We start from the raw sequence: 22053 nt of genomic DNA, 5'->3' as shown, positions 1-22053 counted from the left end.
AACATTCCGCTCTATGAAACTACAATAAGAATTGTGAGCCGAGTTGTCCAGAAAGAAAAATTACAGAAAAAAAATCTCTGGTAATAATTTCAAAAAATACAGTGATAAAACAGCAGCATTATTTCAAGAGCAAGATAAGACAAGACATATAAGAAAATATGTCTCCGACACTTAAGAAATCATGAGCTTGCTGTCAAGACAGATCCAACCCGGTGTCACATTTCCTCAATAGGTTCAGGGTTCACGCGATATTTCAGTGGACACTCACCGACAAAACCACTTTAAAGCTAAGGCATCTCAAAGATTGTGTGTGATAAAATCCTCTTTCTGACTCTGTGGTCGATGGACATCACCGTGGTCCATGGGCTGCTTTCCAGCGCAGTGATTGAAGGCTTCGTGTCCTTGTAAACGATGGAAAGGCCGTTCGGGAGCGACCGTCTTGCAGGTTTCTGACACTCGTGCTCATCCTTGGACCTCGAACGACAAGATAAATCATCGCAACTCTGGAGGGAACGTGTAAGTAAAGCCGCTGCTGCTGAACAGGAGTGCGCACACGCTAAACAGCACGAAGCCTTTGTGGTCTGAACAGTCGCTGAAAAAATGTGAGGTCTCTGTTAAAGCATGAAAATTTCTTTTTAATATTACATGAGTGGAAATGCAGCTCAGTGGAAAAATAAAATATTTTGACGGACATAATTACACCTGATTGAAATTTTATTTAAAAAAAAAAAAAAGGAAAATTTTGCACAGACAGCAACAGTAATGCAGTTTGTGATCAGAAGACACACCTGAAGTGCTGTTTTCTACAAAGCCTTTCGAAATGTTCTCAGTTTCAACACAAGATCTTTAGAATATATTTACACTAAAAATGTATATAAATATAAAAAACAAACACTTCAAGTATTCAAGTATCAAAATATTCCACTTCATTTAATTATAATAAAAGACAGACAAACTGACACAAATTGTGTGTGTGTGCCATTTTGTCCGTGTGTATATAATTTATTGATTAAAAAACAGCGGGGTAGACCCAGTCCAGCTTGGCGAAGCTCCTCGCTGACACAGCTTGTCCGGTCCGGTCCGCTGACGGTGGGATGGGGGATGCCAGGAGGAGGGGAGGTGGGAACGCGATGGCATCACACGACCTCCACCGTACTCTCGGTGCTTTGCCTCACGGCCGTGGCGGCGCTCTCGTCAGCCGTGCCCCCCTGGGACAGGAACATGGCGGCGAACTGCACCTGGCTCTCTTGCGCCATCTTGTGGATGACAGGGCTGTGCATGGCACGGAGGCAGTGGGCACGCACCAGGCCCGCGTAACCCGCCGACAGCGTCCAGCTCAGGCTGCCCAGGTTGGGGTTGAAACGCACCTGCACAAATCCAGAAAAGAGAGAGTGTGTGAGGGGTGTGGCCTCCATGGACATTTCCACTGACCACTGCATGCAAACCTGGACTGAAAAAGAAACGTGGGTTCAAAGTCCCACATTTCTGAAAGGGGAGCTACAGCACAACAGGGTAAACAAAGGAGGATGAAGAGTGCTCCAGGACAACACTGGCTCCATGTTCACAGGTTACAAGAAAAGGGTAGCTGGTAGTGTAATGGTTAGAGTCACTGCCTTTGGATCCGAAAGTTGCACGTTTGATCCCCACCTCTGGATGTAGTACCTTTAAGTAAGGTAAAAATACCCAGCTGTATCGATGGGTAAACAGTTAACTGTAATAATTGTAACCTTAATGTTGTAAGTCACTTTGAAAAACAGCATCAGCTAAATGAGAATGAGTGAAGAGAAACTACAGGAATATTGCAGATGCCCCCCCCCCCCCCTCCATGGCATTGTCAGACTTGTCCTCGCATTTCAATTCCCACCATTTTCTCAGATGGGACCTAAGGTAACGTTTTCTTCATTTTACGGCCCATTACTTTCTGTCCGCCTTTATCAGCGCCCATTGCTGAGCGGCACCCGCTTCGTTTTTGAGTGCAGGGGAGGCGGGAGCCTGCACAGCTGCTTTGTCCTACGTTGTCTGTTCTCGCTGAAAAAGAGCGGGGAAATGGCTACCGCCTGACTCATCTCCGACGGGAAAAAGATCCACATGGGTTTCAAGAAACCCGGACGCGCTGATAATGAATCGCAGTCTAGCAGTCAGCCCCAGGAGATCTCGGGACATCCCATACGAGAGATACTGCAGCTGTACTGAATGCTAATGACAGATGTACCGAGGGCTCGGTATGGAGCGGTGATGTCGACAGTGTTGAGGGGGGCAGCTGGTGGCGTAGTGGTTGGAGCCGCCATCTTTAAACTTGAAGGACCCAGGTACGAATCCCATCTTCTGTTGTAGTACCACTGAGCAAGGTACCGACCCTGAACTGCTCCAGTAACAATTCACCCATTTATTTGGTTTAAAACTATGCTCCTCTGCAGATAAACGTCAGCTAACTGAATATTCGCGAAGTAAACTGGTAAAGCTGGACGTGACTTGACAGCTGAAGGCAGGAATTAAAGAGACTGACAGCATATGACACCAAATTCTTGGGGCACTAACCTCATGGAAGACAGACTCACCTTGTGGAGAGACTCCAGTGGCATCTTGTCCAGGGACACTGTGCCCTTAATTTCAGATTCTAGCATCTTTTTCACCGGGTGTCTCTGGAAGGTGTTTTTGAACGTCCGCTGTGAAAGGAAGAGAACAATCAGCTACAGCATCTCGTCCTCAACACCCCGACAACCCTGATCACGACAAATAAACAATGGTTTCTGCAGATACGAAGAATAATAAATGAACGGTTCCACCGCTTCCTTAGAGCACCCCCTACATCCACTATGATGATGACGACGATGATGACCATGATAAAACCGCCTCCTCATGTTCAGTCTTCCCAGAACAGCTGGGTATGTGGGCTGTTGAACCCAGGGCCTGACCAGAGTGATGGGGAGGAATCCTGCTCACAGGACCCCCTTCTGTCCTGTGTGGTAGGGTTGTGTACAGTGACCGTGCTCACTGGGCAGTGACGGTGGACTGAGATGGGGGTTAGGGGCGGGACTCAGAGCAGCGGGGGCAGAAGACACGGGAACAGATGGCAGAGGCGGGGGGGCTGTTTGAATGGAGATTAATTCTTAAATTAATGAGGGGTGCAGTGCTCAATCCGCTCCAGACACAAGCCACCACCAGGGGACAAGATGAAGAGGAAATGAAACCTGAGGCCACTCCCCAAAGCGGCTGGCCATGCCCCACTTCACTCCCGCTCACGTACGCAGGAGAACCACACAGGTGCGTGTGCCTTGAAATTAACCCTGTGCAGTACGCTGCTCTCGACGGCTCACCAACCGTGTGTACCGCTGCGTATCGACAGCCGTGCACACACTCGTGCACAGGGACACGAGGACTGGCGCAAAGGAATCGACTTCACACGGACACAGGGACTCGAACAAGTATGTCGACAGACTGCGCCACTCACTAGATCCATGTCATGGAAATGGAGGTAGAACTTCTTCACCACTTCGCTATAGGTCTGGACTTTCCTGTGCGCTTCCTTCTCATCTCCGCCTCTTTCTCCTTCGTCTCCGGCTTCTCTCTCCAACGAAGCCTCAAACGGTACCACCTCAGTTGTGAACACCGGCTGTCAGGAGTGTAAAAGAAGCTCAAAGGCAATGACTATGCCAAAAGGAGGTTACCCCGACCCGCTGGCTGGGCATCCCAGGTGTGTGTCTAAGAAGGAGGAGTGTGAACGTAAGGGTGAACACGTACAAATCGGCGATCTACGGTGCGCTTCAGGTTGCAGGGGTTGGAGGACAGGTCGGGGAACATCATCACAATCATGTCGCCAATGCTATCGCCCACAATGGCACTATTCAGCCAGTCGGAGAAAGATATACTCTGAAACACAGCAGGGCCCCAGAGGAGCACAACAGAGAGCGTCAGATGAAATTAAACAAGAGCATGAAAAAAAAAATGCTAATGTGATTCAGCAGGTTGGGTAGTGGTTGGAGTTGTAGCCTTTTAATCAAATGTCCTGGGTTTGAATCCTTGCACCTGCTGTTGTACAGGTACTTACCCTGAAGTGATACAGTAAAAACTACCCACTACCAGCTGTATGAACCAGTGAAAGTTGCTGACACTGAAAATTATCCTGGATACAAGTCAGATTACATTTATTCATTTAGTTGACACTTTTCAAAGGGACTTACAATGTTAAGAAATGTACAATTATTTACCCATTTATACCGCTGAATAAGAATACCGGAGCAATTTGAGTGTAAGTACCTTGCTCAAGGGTACTACAGCTGGAGGTGAGATTCAAACCTGCCTCCTTTGGATCCAAAGGCAACAGCTCTAAACCACTACACTACCTGCTGCTCCTAAATAAAAGTATGAGATAAATAATGATTAATAATAATCAACACAATGCTGGACACGATTGCATCTGCACAACTTTGCTCTTCCTCCTACACTACATCTGTGGGGTGCACATGGGAACAGGCAGGGAAGACTCACCCATATCGTTCCTTTCCTGGGTGCCATGAAAAACGGCCTGAAACCCAAGTAGCCCGAATCGAGGTAATGAATGCCATGCTGCCCGTACCTGGATGCGAGACAGATGAGAGGCAAACGTGCACTTTTCAAAGAGTGAACTTGACTATTTTATTTGAGACCCTGCAGACGCAAAGAAAACACAGAGTTTGCAGAAGTATTGTGTAGAAACGTGTGGCTCATTGAGAACGGTTCTATTTACACGGCTGCCAGAGGCAATTAATTATCGTTTAGGGAAGAACTGACAACACGATAATTAGACCTTTTGTATGTGGCTCTGAATGGCTGTTTAAAAAAAAAAAAAAAAAAGGAATAATGAAGAGGGTGATAATATAGGAGGGTCTGTTCAGGCAGCCCAGTGAAGATTGCAGCGACTGCAGTGGGCGGGTTAGTGGGGGGGGGGTCTGGGCCCGACTCACGTGGCATAGCAGCACTCCTGGGCCACGCACAAACCGGACCAGAGTAATGGCCAGCTGATCTCCGTGGACAGGAAGCGTCTGAAGGAGCTTGCAGGTTCATGAGTTTTCCTGAGGTCCCACATCTTCACCTTCCTGTCGTCGCTGGCTGTAACAATGAGGTCGCTGTAGGGGGTGCACACAAGTCTATATTAAACCTCTGCAGGCCAGTCTAACATGGCCAAACTCCTCAGCAGGGCATCTGGCATCAACGATTTGTATGCCAGGGTATCTAGGTGAACACTGTTCCCCTGAGAAGGGAGTAGCTAACGTATGTATGTGCCCTTACCACCCATAGTCAAGTAAATGAGGAGTCCACTGGTACAGTCAACTGCAGGTGGGCCTCGGTTTCACACAGTAAAAACCAGACTACACAGCTAGGACCACATGTTGGCTTGGAATTTGTTCTGTTTGACAACCACACCACAATATTTAAAAGCGTTCTAATACACGTGCTTCAACTTATTTGCTTGTGAGCTTCTGAAGAAATCTCAAAAACTGCATAATAAATAAAATTAAATTTTAAGGCATCACTTCATGTGCTTCTGGGATAGGCTGTGGACTGCTGCGACCTGCCCCTAACTACGACGTGCAGTCAAGAAAAGTGAGTGCTCTTTACTGCCATCTATGGAGCAGGTAGGTAAAAACAGCTCATGTCTGGTAGCTATAATCATCAACTTTAGGAGAAAGACCCATGAAGTAAATAAAATTAAAAATAACAAATTAACAAAATGTCTATTATCCAACATTCATACCTTCACCATTAGTTAAACAAAGACTGTATTTTACTGCATAACGGTAAGACAGCACCAATACCCCTAAAACTGAGATATCTCAGCAGGGGGGAAACCTGGCAGCTGAGGACATGGGTCTGTTATCCAGCATTAAAGCTGGAAATTCAAGTCCTTGGAGTGGTCAGGGATTCGTACTCTGACCCAAACTGCTCTTGTAAAAGAGCGCAGCTGTATAAACAGATACAGATGTGGGTTCAATTTAGGGAAAAAGGTTGTATCTCATTTACAGCAAACACCTGTGAGGAAACAAAAGCAGGAGCGAGTGACCTGCGCAGTTAATAAATTATTACCCTTCGGCACCTCCAGATCACCGTTGCTAAGAGCTGCCTGCAGTGGGGGACGTTTTGTGCCCTTCCTCCTTCATGTGTCCTCAACCACCCCCCCACTCCACCCCAATCTAGGGCTGTTTGCTGAACCACGACCAAGCAGATGTCTGCCCCCCAACCCGTACGGTTGTTTATTGATGGCAACTGTTGACTTCCAGGAGATCTTTGCTTGCTTCTTTTGCTCACTGCTCAGCCATCTGTTAAGAAACATGTTCCTACACTGGGCACTGACTGGGGTCGTGTTGTACATCTGTGTCTGCGGTGAGGGAGGCAAGACAGGCTGCGACGCACATTCCCTCACCAGTGAAGGGGTTACACTTCCTTAACGGTGCGTACGCGGACCGCGGGTCGTGGAAATACTACCTGGATGCCTTGCACCAGCTGAGGACGCGGACTCCGCTGTCATGAGCATTGAAGCAGTGGTACGGATACATTGTGGAATGACTGCTGGGTGACTTCACACGTTGCAGCAGGGACTTGGTGCTCAGGTTCCACAGGGCGACTGTGCCTTCGTTAGGGAGAGGTTAAAGGGCACAACAGTAAATAGATAAACATAACAATACAAATATACCCCAATATAATGTACAGCTCTTCTGCACCTTTATGAGATCTCATATTAATTGCATTTCTATGTTGCATCTTATTTGCTGGCTAATCACCTTACAAACACGAATGGGACCACAAGGGTATTTCTAAGTTGTGCTGTTTGAACCTCATAAGTCACATTTAGTACTAAATCACAATTATTAACCAATTAGTGATACAATGCCCCTTGACTTATTCACTAGTTAAGTTCTGTAAAGATACTGAAGTATGGCAAGAATAAGTTCATTCATGGCTAGAATAAATAAAAAACACAATATTTTAAGACTAATATTTCTGTTCTTCAACAAAGTACAATAAAATTAAACAAATATTTGCAACGGAAAAATATGCTGTCTCTATAATTCAAGGGTGATTCACCCCATAAACAAGTGTCCTTCGTCATCCTGTTTCTGATCGCTAACGCCCAGCAAGACCAGAGATGAGCTGTAAATACTAGAAGGGAGCTGAAATAATGGAGTGCAACACTTCTATATGTTGGGGTGTATTTTACTGACACCTGTTGGCTGGCTGTGGAAACACAGGTTGCATTTGCCCTGCTACAAACAGACATTTTTAGAAAATAAATGAGATAAATAAATAAAAAAAATGCAATAAAAAAATAATTAAAAAATACAAATATAATCATAATTTTAAAATAATCAACTGGAAAATGTAACTCCACTGTTTACCAGTTTACACAAACTTTACATTCGAAGCGAGCGGTGGGTACCATCGTTGAATCCAGCCGCCAGGATGTTGTGAGGCTTGACAGGTAGCCAGTCCACGCAGAAACACTGACCACTCTGGTCATCGTGATTCGCTTGTATGGAACCCAGCTTCAGATCCGCTACTCTCTGGACCTACAGACAGAGATACACACTCATGGATGGGTCATGGTCCAGACCCAATTCCCCGGTCCACACCCACTTTCAGACCTTGAGCTCTAACACCATCCAACTTGTCTTTCTGAAGCTTTGATCAAAAGATCTCCCATCATTAACTATTATTTTAATTAATTATGTAAATATCTGTATACTAAACTATTTAGAATGACATACATTTAAACAACTAGGCAATTTTTACTGCATCAATTCAGATCAATGATACCTTGACCAAGGCTAATACAGTGGAAATAGGACTTGAACCCAAATCCTTTGCAAGGCGATGGCCCTAACTATACCACTTAATACAGTTTCACTGAACACCAGGATTCGGAGCAGCTGGGAAGGGGGGGAAAAAAAAAAAAAAAAAAAACCTCTGAGCTGTCAAGAAGTTTATGGTACAAACAGCTATTAAAGCTGATTTCAGCATCTTTTCGATTCTCCTCTAAAGTAACCACTGACATAAACCTTTACACAGCACTGGATACCCCTGGTACAAGGACGAAAGAGGACATCTTATCTTGGTGTGTAAAATAGTTCCTGGATGTATTCTGTGGGTGAGAGCCAACGTACCTGGCATACCAGAGGGTCCTGATCCAGTCCTCCTTTTGGAAAACACAAAAATATTGCTCATTTAACAGCTTATCACAGGGTGAGAAACTTTGTTTCAGTTCAAATACACACACACACACACACACACACACACACACACACACATTTCCAGCACATGCAGCGACAGACAGGTCTGACAACCACAGAGAAATCAAGTCCGTGGGCAGACAGTCTTTAGCCGACAGACAAACTCCGAGTGACTGTTTTTTCGGAGGCGTCCGCCCTGCGTTATGCTTTAAGGGGGAGGAGGTCCTGATTAATCACTGGGTGAACGGTCATCCTTTCAGAATCAGTGCGCAACGCCGGTCACAGACACAGCGCCAGTAACACGACCCAGTTAGACTGTCAGTTCAGAATCATCCCTATTACTAGAGACAACTGGCAGTATAGTGGGTAGAACTGTTACATTTGGACTTAAAGGTTATAGGTTCCAACCCCATGTCTGACTACAGTACCCTCAAGCAAGGTATTTATCCAAAAATCGCTCCAGTAAACTCAACCAGCTGCATTAATGGGTAAATAATTGAAAGTAGCTTAACACTGCAAGTTGCTTCAGAAAAAAGTGTTAGATAAATTACCAATAAATTGCAGTCTTATCAACTTACAATTTCAACCATATAAAGAACTGGTTATTTAGGTTACCAGAATGGCTCAAGTTGTGTGTCTTTAACTGATGTAGAAGAACAAGGTACTTGAACCTACAACCTCTTCCCTCCACTAGCTTTGAACCCTCTGCCCAGATGGTAGCGATGAGTTTCTATGCAAAGGTAGTGTTTGTCTGGGGCGAGCGACCCGGCCCGCCTTTCCCCCGCCTTCTTGTTCCTGCCTGCACGGCACGCGACCCTACGGCCCTCCGGCCAGCTGACTAAGCCCTTTCTGATTGACAGCCCCCAGGGAGGAGGATGTCAGGTACGTGCCCGAAATTCATGACTTCAAACAGTAACAAACGCGTAGCGATGCATCTTCTTTGTCATTTCAATTATAGATCCCTGTCTGATGGGAACGAGCCAGTAAATTATCTCCATGGAGCACAGGGGAAAAGCAGGTACCCCCCACCCCCAGCAATCTCTCTCTCTCTCTCTCGTTTTCTTTCTTTCTCTCTCTCTCTCACACACACACACACACACACACACACAGCTATTTATAATTATATGAAGTGTTGGAGCTCAGGAACATGGCTCCCAGGTGAAGTTAACTCCTTCACAGTCAGCATCCTCATCAACAGAACTGGGACAACAAAACAAGGGAAGTGAAAATCTGTTTGTAAACCAATTTGTTCAGTTACATTTATTCATTTAGCAGATGCTTTTCGCCAAAGTGGCGTGAAGTCAATTCAACCACTGAGTCACGTCACAATCAATCAAACCTCTAGTACAGATGCTCTGCGATTTGTGTGCTTAATTCTATTGAAACCTAGTATACCTCTCCAAATTAAACAATACTTACACACCATACTTTAATCTACTTACATCAAGCTACATTAAAATTAAAACTAATAAATTTAAAAGTAAAAAGTTTAAATGATGGAAAACAAATATGTAACCCTCATAAACATTTAAAATGTTTAAAATATTTAAAATATTCAAAGTACGTTAAAATTAAAACTAATTTAAAACTATCCCTGAAAACCCCTATTCAATGCCGCCTGTCGATCATGAGACACAAGAATACCAGATGTGAGCTGGAAACACTTGACAAAATGAGTCAAGCTGGTCCTACAATCCTGTTCTCTTTGGATGCTCTTTACTGCCACCTAGGGGCTGGCTGTGTAAGTGCAGGTCATGTGCTCTCCGCTAGCGACAGGAATTTTGGAAAAGAGGCAAGTGAAATGAAAAAAGTTTGTATTTTTCAACAATCCGACATAACACGACAAACCTATCAATAAATACTTTGAGGGAATATTCACAACAAGCGGAAATTATGTTTGTTAGCTAGATAAACGTGGTAAGTCGTTCCGAAGAAAAGCGTCGGGTAATGAATAAATATAAGTGTGAATGTACCACTGTACTCATCCGTCACACTCCTTATCGTGTGAAGGACCTGAGGGGGTCACAAGGTTGTGCACTTGAGGTGTGACGGGGTACTGGGTCCCTGCTCCCCCACATCCACCAAATACTCCAGACGCTTCCTGTGATCTTTAAAGGAATAAAACCCTGCTTAACCACTACAAGCTGACACACATTAAATACCCAAAGCCCCCCAGAACCCATGTGCAGGGAGCCAGGGCTCATACTGAGGTCCAGAGCCAAAACTGGAGCAGAGGAATACTGATGAGTAAAGACATGTACTGGTAAACCTGCAGCCACAGTGGCCTGAACCTCTGGAGGAACATTTGGCAAATAAGCTGCACTTCGGTATAAACCGTTTGCCAAATCACCAATGGTGCAGAAATGCAGAGGGGGAAAAAAAAAAAAAAAGTTTGGAAACAAGAGATAAAGAGGGACTGTTACTCCTGGACTAAATGACCAAACGAGTGACTTCACTCCGAATGCCTTTTCCAGCAAAGCTTCGGCGACAGCGAGGACACTGCTCTTAGGGGCAGTCGAGAGCCGTAATGAAAGTGGCAGTAAACTGTAAATTGTGGTTAATGAATAGAGGAAGTCAGAACAATAACGTGCATGGGGGATGGGCTGCTTGGTCGAGGTGCACCTCTCCATTAATTACCCCGTCTGGCTGCCCTTATCTCCCGGAACAAGGCCGGCTACGTCCGATAGCAGGGCAATGGGTGACCGTCAGTGACGCACGTGATGTTTCAGCCTTTCATCCCACAGGGGCTTCTTGCCAATGAGTAGGTTTGAGGGGTGGGTGGGTGAAAAGGACTGTTTTTACATTAAATGTGTCAAGGGTTTACTCGTGCGTACACTGATGCATGCTGGGAAACACTGGCACACACGTGTGCACGTTAAGCAGTGGGCTGAGGGTGATACACAGCGGCAAACGCATAACACGCATCTAAAGTACGGACTCCCATCACAGAAACATTTGTACGAAAGCATTTCTGTGGAATCGAAGGCATACGTTAAAATAAAGACCATTTTTAAGGTGTTTCGATTTTTCCCTGCTTTGGATCACAGCTCCTGAGGTGCGGTTCTACAGCAGTGACACACTCCAGGCACGGCTGCTCATATTGCAATCGGACGGTTATGCGCCAAGCCTTTATTGTGCAGAACACAATGCACAGGATGTACAATAAGGGTGTATATCGCCCCCTATTGACCGGTATGAAAAATAGCATCGCTCTTCATTGTCCAGTTTGCACTGCATTACGTTCAGTTCAGCAGACACTTTTCTCCAAAGCAACTCATTTACCTATTTATACAGGCTGGTAATTTTCACTGGAGTGAGTCAGAATGCTGTGGACCAAGAGTACTACAGAAAGAAAAAGGGATTTGAACCTGGAGTGTATCATTGGGCAGCTAGTAGCTTAGCTGTTAGTTGTTACTACAGCCCCAAAAGGTTGCAGGTTCAAATGCCACCTCCAGCTGTAATACCCGTGAGCAAGGTACTTACCCTAGCTTGCTCCAGTAAAACATTTCCAGCTTTATAAACAGGTAAATAATTGTAAGCAGCCTGTCACTGTGGAGAAAAGCATCACCCTAAATTTAGGGGCAATTTGTAGCCTAATGGTTAGTGCTGCTGCCTTTAGAACCAAAGGTTACAAGTTCAAAACTCCATCTAATTGTAATACCCTTAAGCAAGGTACTTACCCTGAAGAGCTCCAGTAAAAGACTTACCCAGCTGTATAAATGATTAAATAATTATAGATATATTAACAGTGTAAGTTGCTTTGGAGAAAAGTGTCAGATAAATGTAATTCAGTGCATCTTTACCAAAGGTACTGCAAGAGGATTGAAACCTGTGTTCTTCAATTGCAAGGCACCAACACTGTGCTCATCACTCAACCTGTCAAGTGCACCTTAATTTTATCAGTCAGCGACAACTCTTCATGTGATAACATTTCCTTGCAGTGTTTGATACTACACCGCAGTTTCTTTAAAACTGACAAATGATGAATATTTCTGAACAACAGGCACACACACAATCACATATCAAATACCGAAGTGTCCAATGAGTTCACTGACTCACCACCCAAGTTATCCCTGTCCTATGGACACAGGGTAGAGCACTGTAGGAGGCACTAACACTGAAGCGTAGGGTTTCCATGGTTACAACACATGTATCTGGTGGAAACTGAGAGTCTAGCAACTGTCTTGTGATTTTAAATTCTTTAATAAGATATATGTTATTCCGCTGGCACACCTCCAGTTATGCAAATCTCTAAAAGGTACAATGGCGAGGTCCCTCCCAGTCCAGGTTCCTTACGGCTCTGCTCCCGGCTGCCCCAAAAAGCTCTCACCTTCATTTTTCCTGAGGGCCTGCAAGGCGTCCGGGTGGGGGAGGCTGTAGATGGCGATCTTAGAACTAGAGAACGCCACGGCCAGGAGACCCAGACGAGGCATAAGAGGAGCCTGCGGGACAGAGCAATTCACAGCCCTCATCAGCACCTGCAGGACACTGCGCTGAAACAATGTGGACACAATGGGGACAGGGACACCTTGACATGACAATAAGGGTCTATATCACCCCCCTGCTGACTCATCTAACGAATTGGCACTTTCAGCATCCAGTTCTCAGCACATTATGGAGGCATAACAAGAACTTATTCATTCTTTAATCCTCAGCTTCCTCACAGGAAAGGACCATCACCTGATATCATTTTCCAAACATCTATATGACAAAAACATCCATTTCAATGTTATTAAAAAAAAATTTAAAAGGCTTTGATCTGATTGACAAGATCACCTTTCTACAGGTGGAAGGCAGCTCCCACGCTCCACTGGGGCACCACTTCATGTCCCATATGCAGCCGTCATCCGTGGCGAGGGCATAGGTCAGGGTGGGTTGTTTGGAGGGTCTGAGAGTAGGGAGAAAAACCGTTACACCACAGGAAACTTACAACGTGAATTTGCACAGAGATCCCTGCTCAGGTCGGGGCGTTTACAGCACGTTCATGCCCACCTGGTGTCGTACAGCAGCTCACCCAGGTCCCACACTTGCAGCAGAGTGGGCTCGCTGTAGGTTTCTGCCGTCTTGTGCCGGTCGTCCATCCCCCGGTGGCAGTATATGGCAGCGTACTGGTGGTCTGTAGACCCGTCGGGACATGGGCACCACTCCATGGACCAGACAGGGCCACCCACAAAGAAGACCATATCCCAGCGATCGGGGTGCACGGCCAGGGAGCCGAACCTGATAGGGCAAAGAGGACTGAGGTTAGCACATCTTAACCACTTGCTGCAGAAACGCATTCAAAAGCTAAACATATCAAGGAGATCAATTGGTCTGCATTTAGTAGTGAATAACAGCTCTGTGAGGACAACAAACGTTTATTTTCATTCACTTTAAGTAAGTCTAAATTTTAATAATAAACAAAGTTAATAACGGCATTAAACTTTTATTGATTGTATAACAGTGGTACAAAAAAATTTAGGATTTATAAACGAAAGAAATTGTGAATAACACTTCCAGTCCTGCGGAGCATGGTGGCACAGTGGGTTTGGCCAAGGCCTGCTCTGTGATGGGTCTGGGGTTTGAGCCCTGCCTGGGGTGCCTTGTGGTGGACTGGCATCCTGTTCGTGGTGTGTCCCCTCCCCCTCCAGCCTTATGCCGTGTTGCTGGGTTGGGCTCTGGCTTGCCTCGGGACAAGCAGTTGTAGGCTGTGTCTGTGTGTCATTTCCAGTCCCAATTGTGTTTCTAAGCAGTGAGTATTTTATTGTGTATTATAAAATATAAAATGGGCTAATTCTGAAATTACAGTAACAGGACAGCTACTAGTGAAGTGGTTAAAGCTCCAAGCGTGAGACCCAAAGGTTGCAGGGTCAAATCCCACCTCCAACTGTGATACCCTTGAACAAGGTCCTTACTGTAAAATTACCCACATGGATAAATAATTGCAGGTAGTTGGAAGTTGCTGAGATGAAAAGTATCAGGTAACAGAATAAATGCCTTACGCCCTGTGCTGCCGGGTAGGCTCCGGTTCCCCGTGACCTCGTATGGGACAAGCGGTTCAGAAAATGTGTGTGTGTGTGTGTCTGTCTCTGTTCCAAAAATTATGGAGAATTTTCAGATGGTGCCTTCTGTCGCTGCTCCTTCCATGGATTACTTGAGCACTTGGCTGATAGTCCCTTACCTGGGAACTCTGTGAAAGCCGCTCTCCTCTTTGAGGCCCTCGCGTGAGATTCTGAAGGCGGAAGACATCTCCTCCTGAGGTAGGTATTTCTCCGCCTCGCTGGAAAGTAAAATCATGTACTTCAACGACTTTTTAATAAATAAATCACCAAATGTTCTAAACATGGGGAGGAGATGGAATCTAGTCACATGCAGTTCTGGAGTCAACCTGCTGGTGCCCTCTAGTGTTAAGGAGCTGTCACTACAGAGACTCTTCCTACTTAAAGGGCCCAAAGAACTCCCAATTGACACAGTGGCACAACAGGTTCAACGGGTGCCTTATAGCTCCTCCACAGCTGGACTGTCTTGGGGTTCGAGTCCTACTCAGAATATGTGGAGTTTGCCTATTTCTCCCTGTGTTTGCAAACCTCCCTCCAGGATGTGGGTGATGGAAGACACTGGCAAACTGCTTCTGTTCCTCCACTACCTATTGGGGAAACCCTACAAATTGCCCCTATGGGCTCAGCAGCTCCTTCAGGGTCCTCATTTATCTGAGGCTTTTCTCCAAATCAACTTAAAGGGTTAGTCTATCCAAAATTATTTACCTATTTATAGAGATGGATAATTTTAGTCCAGCAATTTTTAAGGTAAGGACTGTGCTCATGGGTACAACAGCTGGAGGTAGGATTTGAACATGCAACCTACAGGTCCAAAGTCAACAGCGCTAACCACTGTGCTACTACTATTACCCAAATATTTGCCAAAGGAGCCAATGACAGTGCTGCGGTGGTCATCAAAGAAGAAATTCGGCCACATTTCACACTAATACAATGCAAAGAACTGGAGTCACATCTCAACACACCTGGCTGACAGGAAGTGCCAGTCCTTGGCCGACGGGATCCACTCGGGGAACACCCAGGACGAGAGGTTTTCCTCGCGGCTGTGGGAAAGAGGAAAGCTATTTTTATCAGCAACCCCACACATCCTTTCATCTGTCAGAGAGAACATCCTACAGAAGGAGCGCCCCACAACATCGCTGTACAGTACAGCAGCGTGCACCTGAGGTACGACCTACCGATCGCATTCCACGCTCAAATTTTGCTTAAAAACACAGATTAAAACACTGCGGACGGGAATGTGGGTGGAGCCAACTGGTGAACGGTACTTAAAGTCAACTTTGTCATTGTGCCTATATGCGAGTCACACATACAGAACGAAATTGTTTCTCTTGGACCTCCGTGCCACATAGAACATACAGCGAAGTTCGTATTTTTTTTAAAAAAGTGAACAGCGCTGTGTGTTTTGCAGCGCCGACATGCTGGTGGAGACCGTGGAGACTTACAAGGCCTTGGTGGCGTGGGCGCAGCACCAAATCGGTCCCATGATGCTGTTGTGCAAACCATTGGCAGCACAGCCATGGTATTTGAGTTTGGTCTGTTGGGTTTTAAAAATAAAAGACATGAGAAATTATTTGGACTTTTTTCGCTGGTAGTTTTATAGCTCGCTGATAGAAGGCATGAGTTAAGAACGAGGCTTTCTGACTCAAGTCCCAGGACAGGCCCAGCTATTGTACCGTTAGGCTTAGGCGCTTTACTTAGAAATGATTACATAATGTAAGATAATTTTCCAAAGTTCTTAGTCATGTTGCTTTTTTGCATTGATTATGATTAGCTAAACTTTACTGACTACAAAAATACCTCCAGTTCTTCTAGAGTATCAGTTTTGATTTAGGACTTTACAGCCAATGGAACATTCTAGAAGGCACCAGAACATTCTAGAGAACATCAAATCCTCCAGGTACTGGAATCTTCAGCGCTTGGAACCCGGAGCCAAAACTGCTAATTTCAAGAATGTGGAATATTTTTCCAAAAATTGACACATAGTACGAACTAACGCTAAAAGTGTTATTAATATAGCAAGACAATGGAAAATGGAAAGAAATGGACATAATTTGTTACATTGTGTCAGTCACTGGGCAAATGGTTCTACTCAAAACAACTTAACTTTTTCCACATCTACTTGCCCAAAAGAACCTAAGGCTTTCTCGGAGACTCGAACTGACAACCATGGGGTCATAAGTCCAGGTTTTCAAGCCACTTCCCAAGACAGACTGACCGAATGGGACGCGCTGTGGTACGAGGGCCCCTGTGGTTCCTCGTCCGAGCCGTAGAAGGAGCCGTCCTCGCTGGGGTCATCCTCGGTCTCCGCATCCTCCTTGCTGTTTGGTACGAAATCGGCGTCCGCAACGGGGTCGTCGCTTTCGGGGTCCTTGCCTACGCGCTTCCTCTTCCTGCCCTGGCCCGACTGCTGGCTCGGAGCGTCCAGAGTCCCGTCCTCAGCTGGTCTGTCCTTCGAGAAACCGTCCAGCTCGTTCACCAGGGACTGGAGGTATTCTCGCGCCCTGCAGTGAAAGAGCGGGCGATGAGCCCACAATCCAGCTGGCGATCCAGTAGTACCAGCAGTCTAGCTAGGAGCAACGCCCCTAACTTGGGACACATCACGCAAACGCTGAATTCTTACTCTTCAACTAGTGAAACGCAACCGGGACCGGAAAACAGTTTGTAAATGGACTAGTGTGTCGATCCAAAGTCACCATCAATTTATAGTGGAAACATCAATCAGTTTGTTTATATATTAGGTCTTATGAACTTTTTTGATAGATATTAAAAAATAAGTATTTTCTCTCTACTAACATAGAGGCAAGAAGTAGTAGAATAGTTATAACTTTCGCTTCGTAATCAAAGGGCCTGCGTTTAAACCCCCGTTTCTGCTGCGGTACCTTGATTGAGGTTCGTACCCTGATTTGATACAATAAAAATTACCCCGGTGTATAAATGGGACAAGCCTTGGAAGCAACTTAACACACAAACCTAAGATTTTCATAGTGCCCAGAGGCATGCAGGAAGGTACTAGTAACACTTATTAGCCACATCATAATTGAGTCTTATTTAAAATGAAAATATGTGACCCACACAAACTCCTCATCGATGCTGATCCAACAAACATGCGCAGCATTCATGCTCTAGGCACTGATCGCCATTGACCTGTAAACGCTGTGGAAGTGAGTTGAATTGCTTGGGGTGCTCTTTACCGTTACCTACTGATTCAGAGGGTAAACTCTATTTAGCCACCCTGCTAACACCATAAATTTTCAAATGCAGACGAATGAGTAAAATGCAACGATCAGCAACCAGACAGATGAACAGAGTGACAATGGATAACACTGTTTAAATCCCGTACACGCCAGTAGAGGACGGAACATTCCACAGGCAACATCGACTCGACGACACCGAACAGTAAGTACATCGGTAATAGTACAGCTCTCCCAACTCACAACCTCCTGTTACACAAGGCAATGACCCTCAACATGATCCAAGGTCACTTACAATGTGTGATACCCAACGCTTTAGTGTCATCAATTCGCCTAAAATGTACCTCTTTAGCCGGAGTAGCTCAGTATGTAGTGCTGATACGTCATGCTGCCTGCCCTATAGGTTCAAATCCTAGTCACTCTATGAACGATTCACATTTCTCCCTTCGTTCATGCATCTTTCCTTCAGGTGCTCTGGTTTCTTCCCATAGTCCAAAACCATGATTCTGAATTGCCCTTTTAGAGAGTGTGTGTGAATGTACTTGCTTCCTGGCCTGTGCATACAGGACAGGCTCCAGACAACACATGGATGGACAATGGAATCATGATAAACGATTTTCAATTACCCTTTATTCAGTTGCCATCTTATTTCTCCAATTTACAACAACATAAGCAACCAGAGTGATTTTTACCAACTGATACAGGAGGAAATTCTTCCCAGAGCATCCAACGGAACTAGGTAGGGCAATGGTTTGACCTACTGCCTCTGGACTGAGAGGATGCAGGTTCGAATCCCACCTCCTGCTGTTGTAAAGAAGTTGTTCAAAGTCACTCCTACAACATGAATAGGATCCAAATGAGGCCTTCAGACAGTAAGGGGCCAATCTGAAGCACTATAGCACCTGGTGAGCCATAGCTTAGTAATAGTAATACTGTGGTATCATGACAAATGCTTACGTAGTGTAGTGGGCAAGAAGTGACATTCTTGGCCGGGAAGTTGCTAGCTCAAATCCCTGAGCATGGGAAGCTGTCTTGTTTGTTATTCATAAAGAATTAAAAAAGCACATATGCTTTAGTGTACAAAAATGCTTCTCACATATCTTAATAAAGGCACGTATCTGATGTATAAAGAGCAGTGTAGGGAAATGTCCATCGTTACCTAAGCGCGTCCAAATCTGCTGGACAAGTGGGTGGGAAAAGGTCGCTGTGTCTTCATTGTTCGAGACTCTCTGCACGGGGCAACGAAGGCAACGCTCTACAGCATAGCGCGTTTAAAGCGTAAAACAATGAAGCGTTGCTTACACAGTCGCCGCTCTCCTCTTGGGCCTGCCGGCCGAGGCCAGCTGCTCGGACCCTTGCGCCGGATTCTGGGTCGGCGTGCCGAGCTGCTCCGCCATGGCCAGCAGCTCCGCTTTCGACTTCCTGCCTCTCTTCTTCACAGCCTTCGTGGCGGTCCCCTGGCTGTTCTCCGAGGTCGCATCGGGGCATGGGGCAACGGGTTTGGCGGGGGCAGGTCTCTTCCGCGCCCTGCTGCGATTCTTCCGGGGACGGCCCCGCCTTTTCCTCGGACCATCGTTCGGGGTAGCGGAGGACGGGGTCCGCGACTCGTCAGAGTCTGCCGGCTCACCTGGGCGAAAAGGTCCGGAACGTTCCGCACGTGCACGGAAGGAGTAAGGGCGCCAACACCCGCAAGGCCGCACAGCTCAAGAACCACGGGTTGGACGACACATGTTATTGATCGTGCTTTACATTTATCGTGAACAATACTCACGAGAGGGGGGCTCCTCGCGGTCTTGCCGATGCGAGTCCACCTCCGTTCCATTGATCACGCCCGCGCCCGTGTCGCGACCCCTGCCGGGCGATGCCTCGGACGTCCTTCCTACGGTCTCGCTTTGGGGCGGCTTGGCGGCGTCCGGCGGAGCGTCCTCCGCGTGCTCATGGGGCACGGAGCGGGACGGCTCCGCCGGCGCCTCTCCGCACTGCCCAGGGGACACGGCTGCACCTGCACCGTCCTCCCGCCGTCCCTCCTCCGGCTGGTCAGCGGACGCCATGTGCTCTGTGGGGGGGGGTTCGGCGCAGAGTCAAGGCGTTAGTAACTTTAATGCGGTAAAACACGGCGCTCCACAAACTTCTGCACACCTTCACACACAGCTCCACCTGTAATGACACAAAGTATCTTCATCCTGACTGGAATACAGCTTTAAACTCTTTCCACACAATTCCACCTGTGTGTGTGTGGAGGAAAGTTCACTTTTACGCACATTTCCACCTGCCAGCATGTACAGTGTACATGATGATATATATATACACACACACACAGTGTGCAAATACTAAGAATGTGACCCCGCAAACCAAACACAAAACATGTTCAACACGCAATTTAAAAAATTAAAACAAAAAGTACTGAACGCTCCGGGAGCCACCACCTCCATCGTCATAATCGTCGCACCGACTCTCTTTTTTTTTTTACACTTTTAGGGACGACACGGAACAGGGAGCTGGGATTTCGCGCTGCGAGAGGAGCACGCGGGGGGAGAACGCGCGCGCGGGGGGCTCGCCTCACGGGACCGCGTGGCCGCAGGGAGGCGGTAGCCTCGCGCAGCCGGCGCGTTAGCAACATGCTAACACGGCCGTCTCCGGCGTACGAATGCAGTGAGACGGAGTCCCGGTGGTAAATTCACACTCTCTTCTCGTTCTCGTGTTGAGCTGGGGTCGCGTGCGTGTGGAGTGGAGGAGCCCGGAGCCCCCGGACGACCCCAGGCTGACACGGCGGTAGGAGGAGCGGCGGCCGCCGCGCCGCGCGATGCGGTTCGAAGCTCCGAGCCCCAGTCACCGCTTTATTGACAGATTGCTGCTCCAGTAAAGACGCCGCGGCGGCGCTTCCGCACCAAATACCCCTGATAGAGGCGCAGCTCCTCGGTCCCGGACCCGGTGGCTCAGCGTATAAATCCGACACCCTCTACACACAGCGGCTCGACGCTCAGCGCCTCGAACCCGCGCGGCGTTCAGTCATCGAGACACATGACAGACATGGTTATGCGGAGAAAAGCAGCAGAAAACACATCACCTGTGCGCGTTGTTTAAATACACCCACCGTGTCTGAGCCGAGCCCTGCCACGCGTGTCCTTTTCACACCCACTCGGGTTCCGCGCTAGAACTCCGACCGCAGACGTCCATCTTCACCGCGGTCTCAGAGATAGGGCCCTGTCCATGAGGATCTCTGCTGCCCCCTACCGCCCGAACCGCGCTCTGCACCCTCGTTTGGCTGCAGTTCACGGGCTCACCACTAGCAGGGGCTAAAGAGCAGGGGTCAGGGTCTGTTCCCACAGAAAACTCGAGGACGGCTCTAGCGGGACTTGAACCAGCAACCTTCAGGTTACAAGTCCGTGTCTTTAAACGCTGCTTATCACCCACACCTCAGTGTGGCTCCACTTTACTTTTCTTTTCAGCCAAAAAGGTTGGCTTAAAACAACCGTAAAATGCCTGATCATTGACACACACACACACACACACACACACACACACACACACACACACACACACACACACACACACACACACACACACACACACTTACTTTCTGAACTGCTTGTCCCATACAGGGTCAGGGGGAATCGGAGCCTAACCCGGCAACTCAGGGCACAAGGCTGGAGGGGGAGGGGGCCCACCCAGGACAGGATGCTGGTCCATCACAGGGCACCCCCAGTGGGACTCAAACCCCAGGCCCACTGGAGAGCAGGACCCGGTCCAGCCCGCTGCACTACCGTGCCCCTTGGTCATTGACAATAAATCGCAATTTGCTCTGGATCCAGTTTAATACAGTTTAAATTAAAACATGGTAAAAATCACTTTAATGCCATACAACATAAAAGTTTTAAAGACAGATGGATGGAAATGCATGAAAACTATTCATATACATGAAAATCTTTTCATGTAATAAATCTGATTTAAATCTGATTCAAATCTGAAAGCCTGACTTCTCAGTTTGAAGAATGATACCATGTTGAGGTTTGATGACTGCCATGATGAAGGCATAGCCTTCACAATAATTTCTCTGCGTGACGTCAGTTTAAACTGAACTGTTCAGCTCAGAAAATCAGGAAACGTTTGTGATCTGTACGAAAATTCTTGCCGCATGTACTTTTAACTTTCCTGTCCATGTCATTCTGCCAGAGTTTACGTAAGAAAATGAATATTAACTTGAGTGCAGATTCACTGCCTTTATTGCAAATACAAAGCAGAATTAATAACACATCTATGCAGTATGTATATTGGGCTTGTTTTTAATACTCTGCTCACAGAAAACTTTACAAAAATACACAGAAATGCAGAGGAACAGGAATCATATCAGATCAGACTACTAACCGACTTCTACATTGTGAAATGAATAAACGCACAAAAGTTTTTGCATGAGGACCAGTTTGAGAGAATTTCCCAGCTGGAATACAGAACTGCCTCCAACTTGTGTCTGAAACATTGACAACTTCTTTCCAGGGAGTTTAGAGATAAATTAAGCTGTTGAGAAGAAATGCATCATTTACCGTACACTTGTGCCTATGAGACAACGTAATGTATAGCAGTTTACATCTCTGTACTTCTACCCCTCACCCATGTGTGCAA

The 22053-nt window shown here is 46.7% G+C and overlaps 1 protein-coding gene across 1 annotated transcript; it reads right to left on the bottom strand.

Moving 5' to 3' along the window:
* Positions 1–174: 174 nt before the first annotated feature.
* On the bottom strand, positions 175–20627 carry gtf3c2 (general transcription factor IIIC, polypeptide 2, beta). The gene is made up of 19 exons (XM_029258013.1): positions 20528–20627; positions 19205–19489; positions 18736–19060; positions 16458–16743; positions 15685–15776; positions 15205–15282; positions 14365–14463; positions 13197–13424; positions 12981–13092; positions 12535–12646; positions 8139–8170; positions 7415–7544; positions 6463–6607; positions 4944–5105; positions 4489–4576; positions 3742–3870; positions 3452–3613; positions 2559–2666; positions 175–1367 (listed from the first exon to the last, which is right to left on the bottom strand). The coding sequence occupies exons 2-19, from the start codon at positions 19482–19484 to the stop codon at positions 1137–1139; spliced, it is 2799 nt and encodes a 932-aa protein (XP_029113846.1). The 5' UTR covers positions 19485–19489; positions 20528–20627; the 3' UTR covers positions 175–1136.
* Positions 20628–22053: the final 1426 nt, after the last annotated feature.

This window comes from Scleropages formosus, chromosome 1, assembly GCF_900964775.1.
Source record: "Scleropages formosus chromosome 1, fSclFor1.1, whole genome shotgun sequence".
Classification (NCBI taxonomy): domain Eukaryota; kingdom Metazoa; phylum Chordata; class Actinopteri; order Osteoglossiformes; family Osteoglossidae; genus Scleropages; species Scleropages formosus.
The sequence above is the reverse complement of the archived record's forward strand: the minus strand, read 5'-3'. Positions and strand labels throughout refer to the sequence as shown.

Excerpts from the sequence above, each read along its gene's own strand:
- gtf3c2 (XM_029258013.1), bottom strand. The coding sequence starts at position 19,484 with ATGGCGTCCGCTGACCAGCCGGAGGAGGGACGGCGGGAGGACGGTGCA. Across the intron at positions 7,545-8,138 it reads AGGACCCTCTGGTATGCCAG|GTCCAGAGAGTAGCGGATCT; the intron begins GTACGTTGGCTC and ends CTCTGTCTGTAG. Across the intron at positions 3,614-3,741 it reads GCACCGTAGATCGCCGATTT|CCGGTGTTCACAACTGAGGT; the intron begins GTACGTGTTCAC and ends CACTCCTGACAG.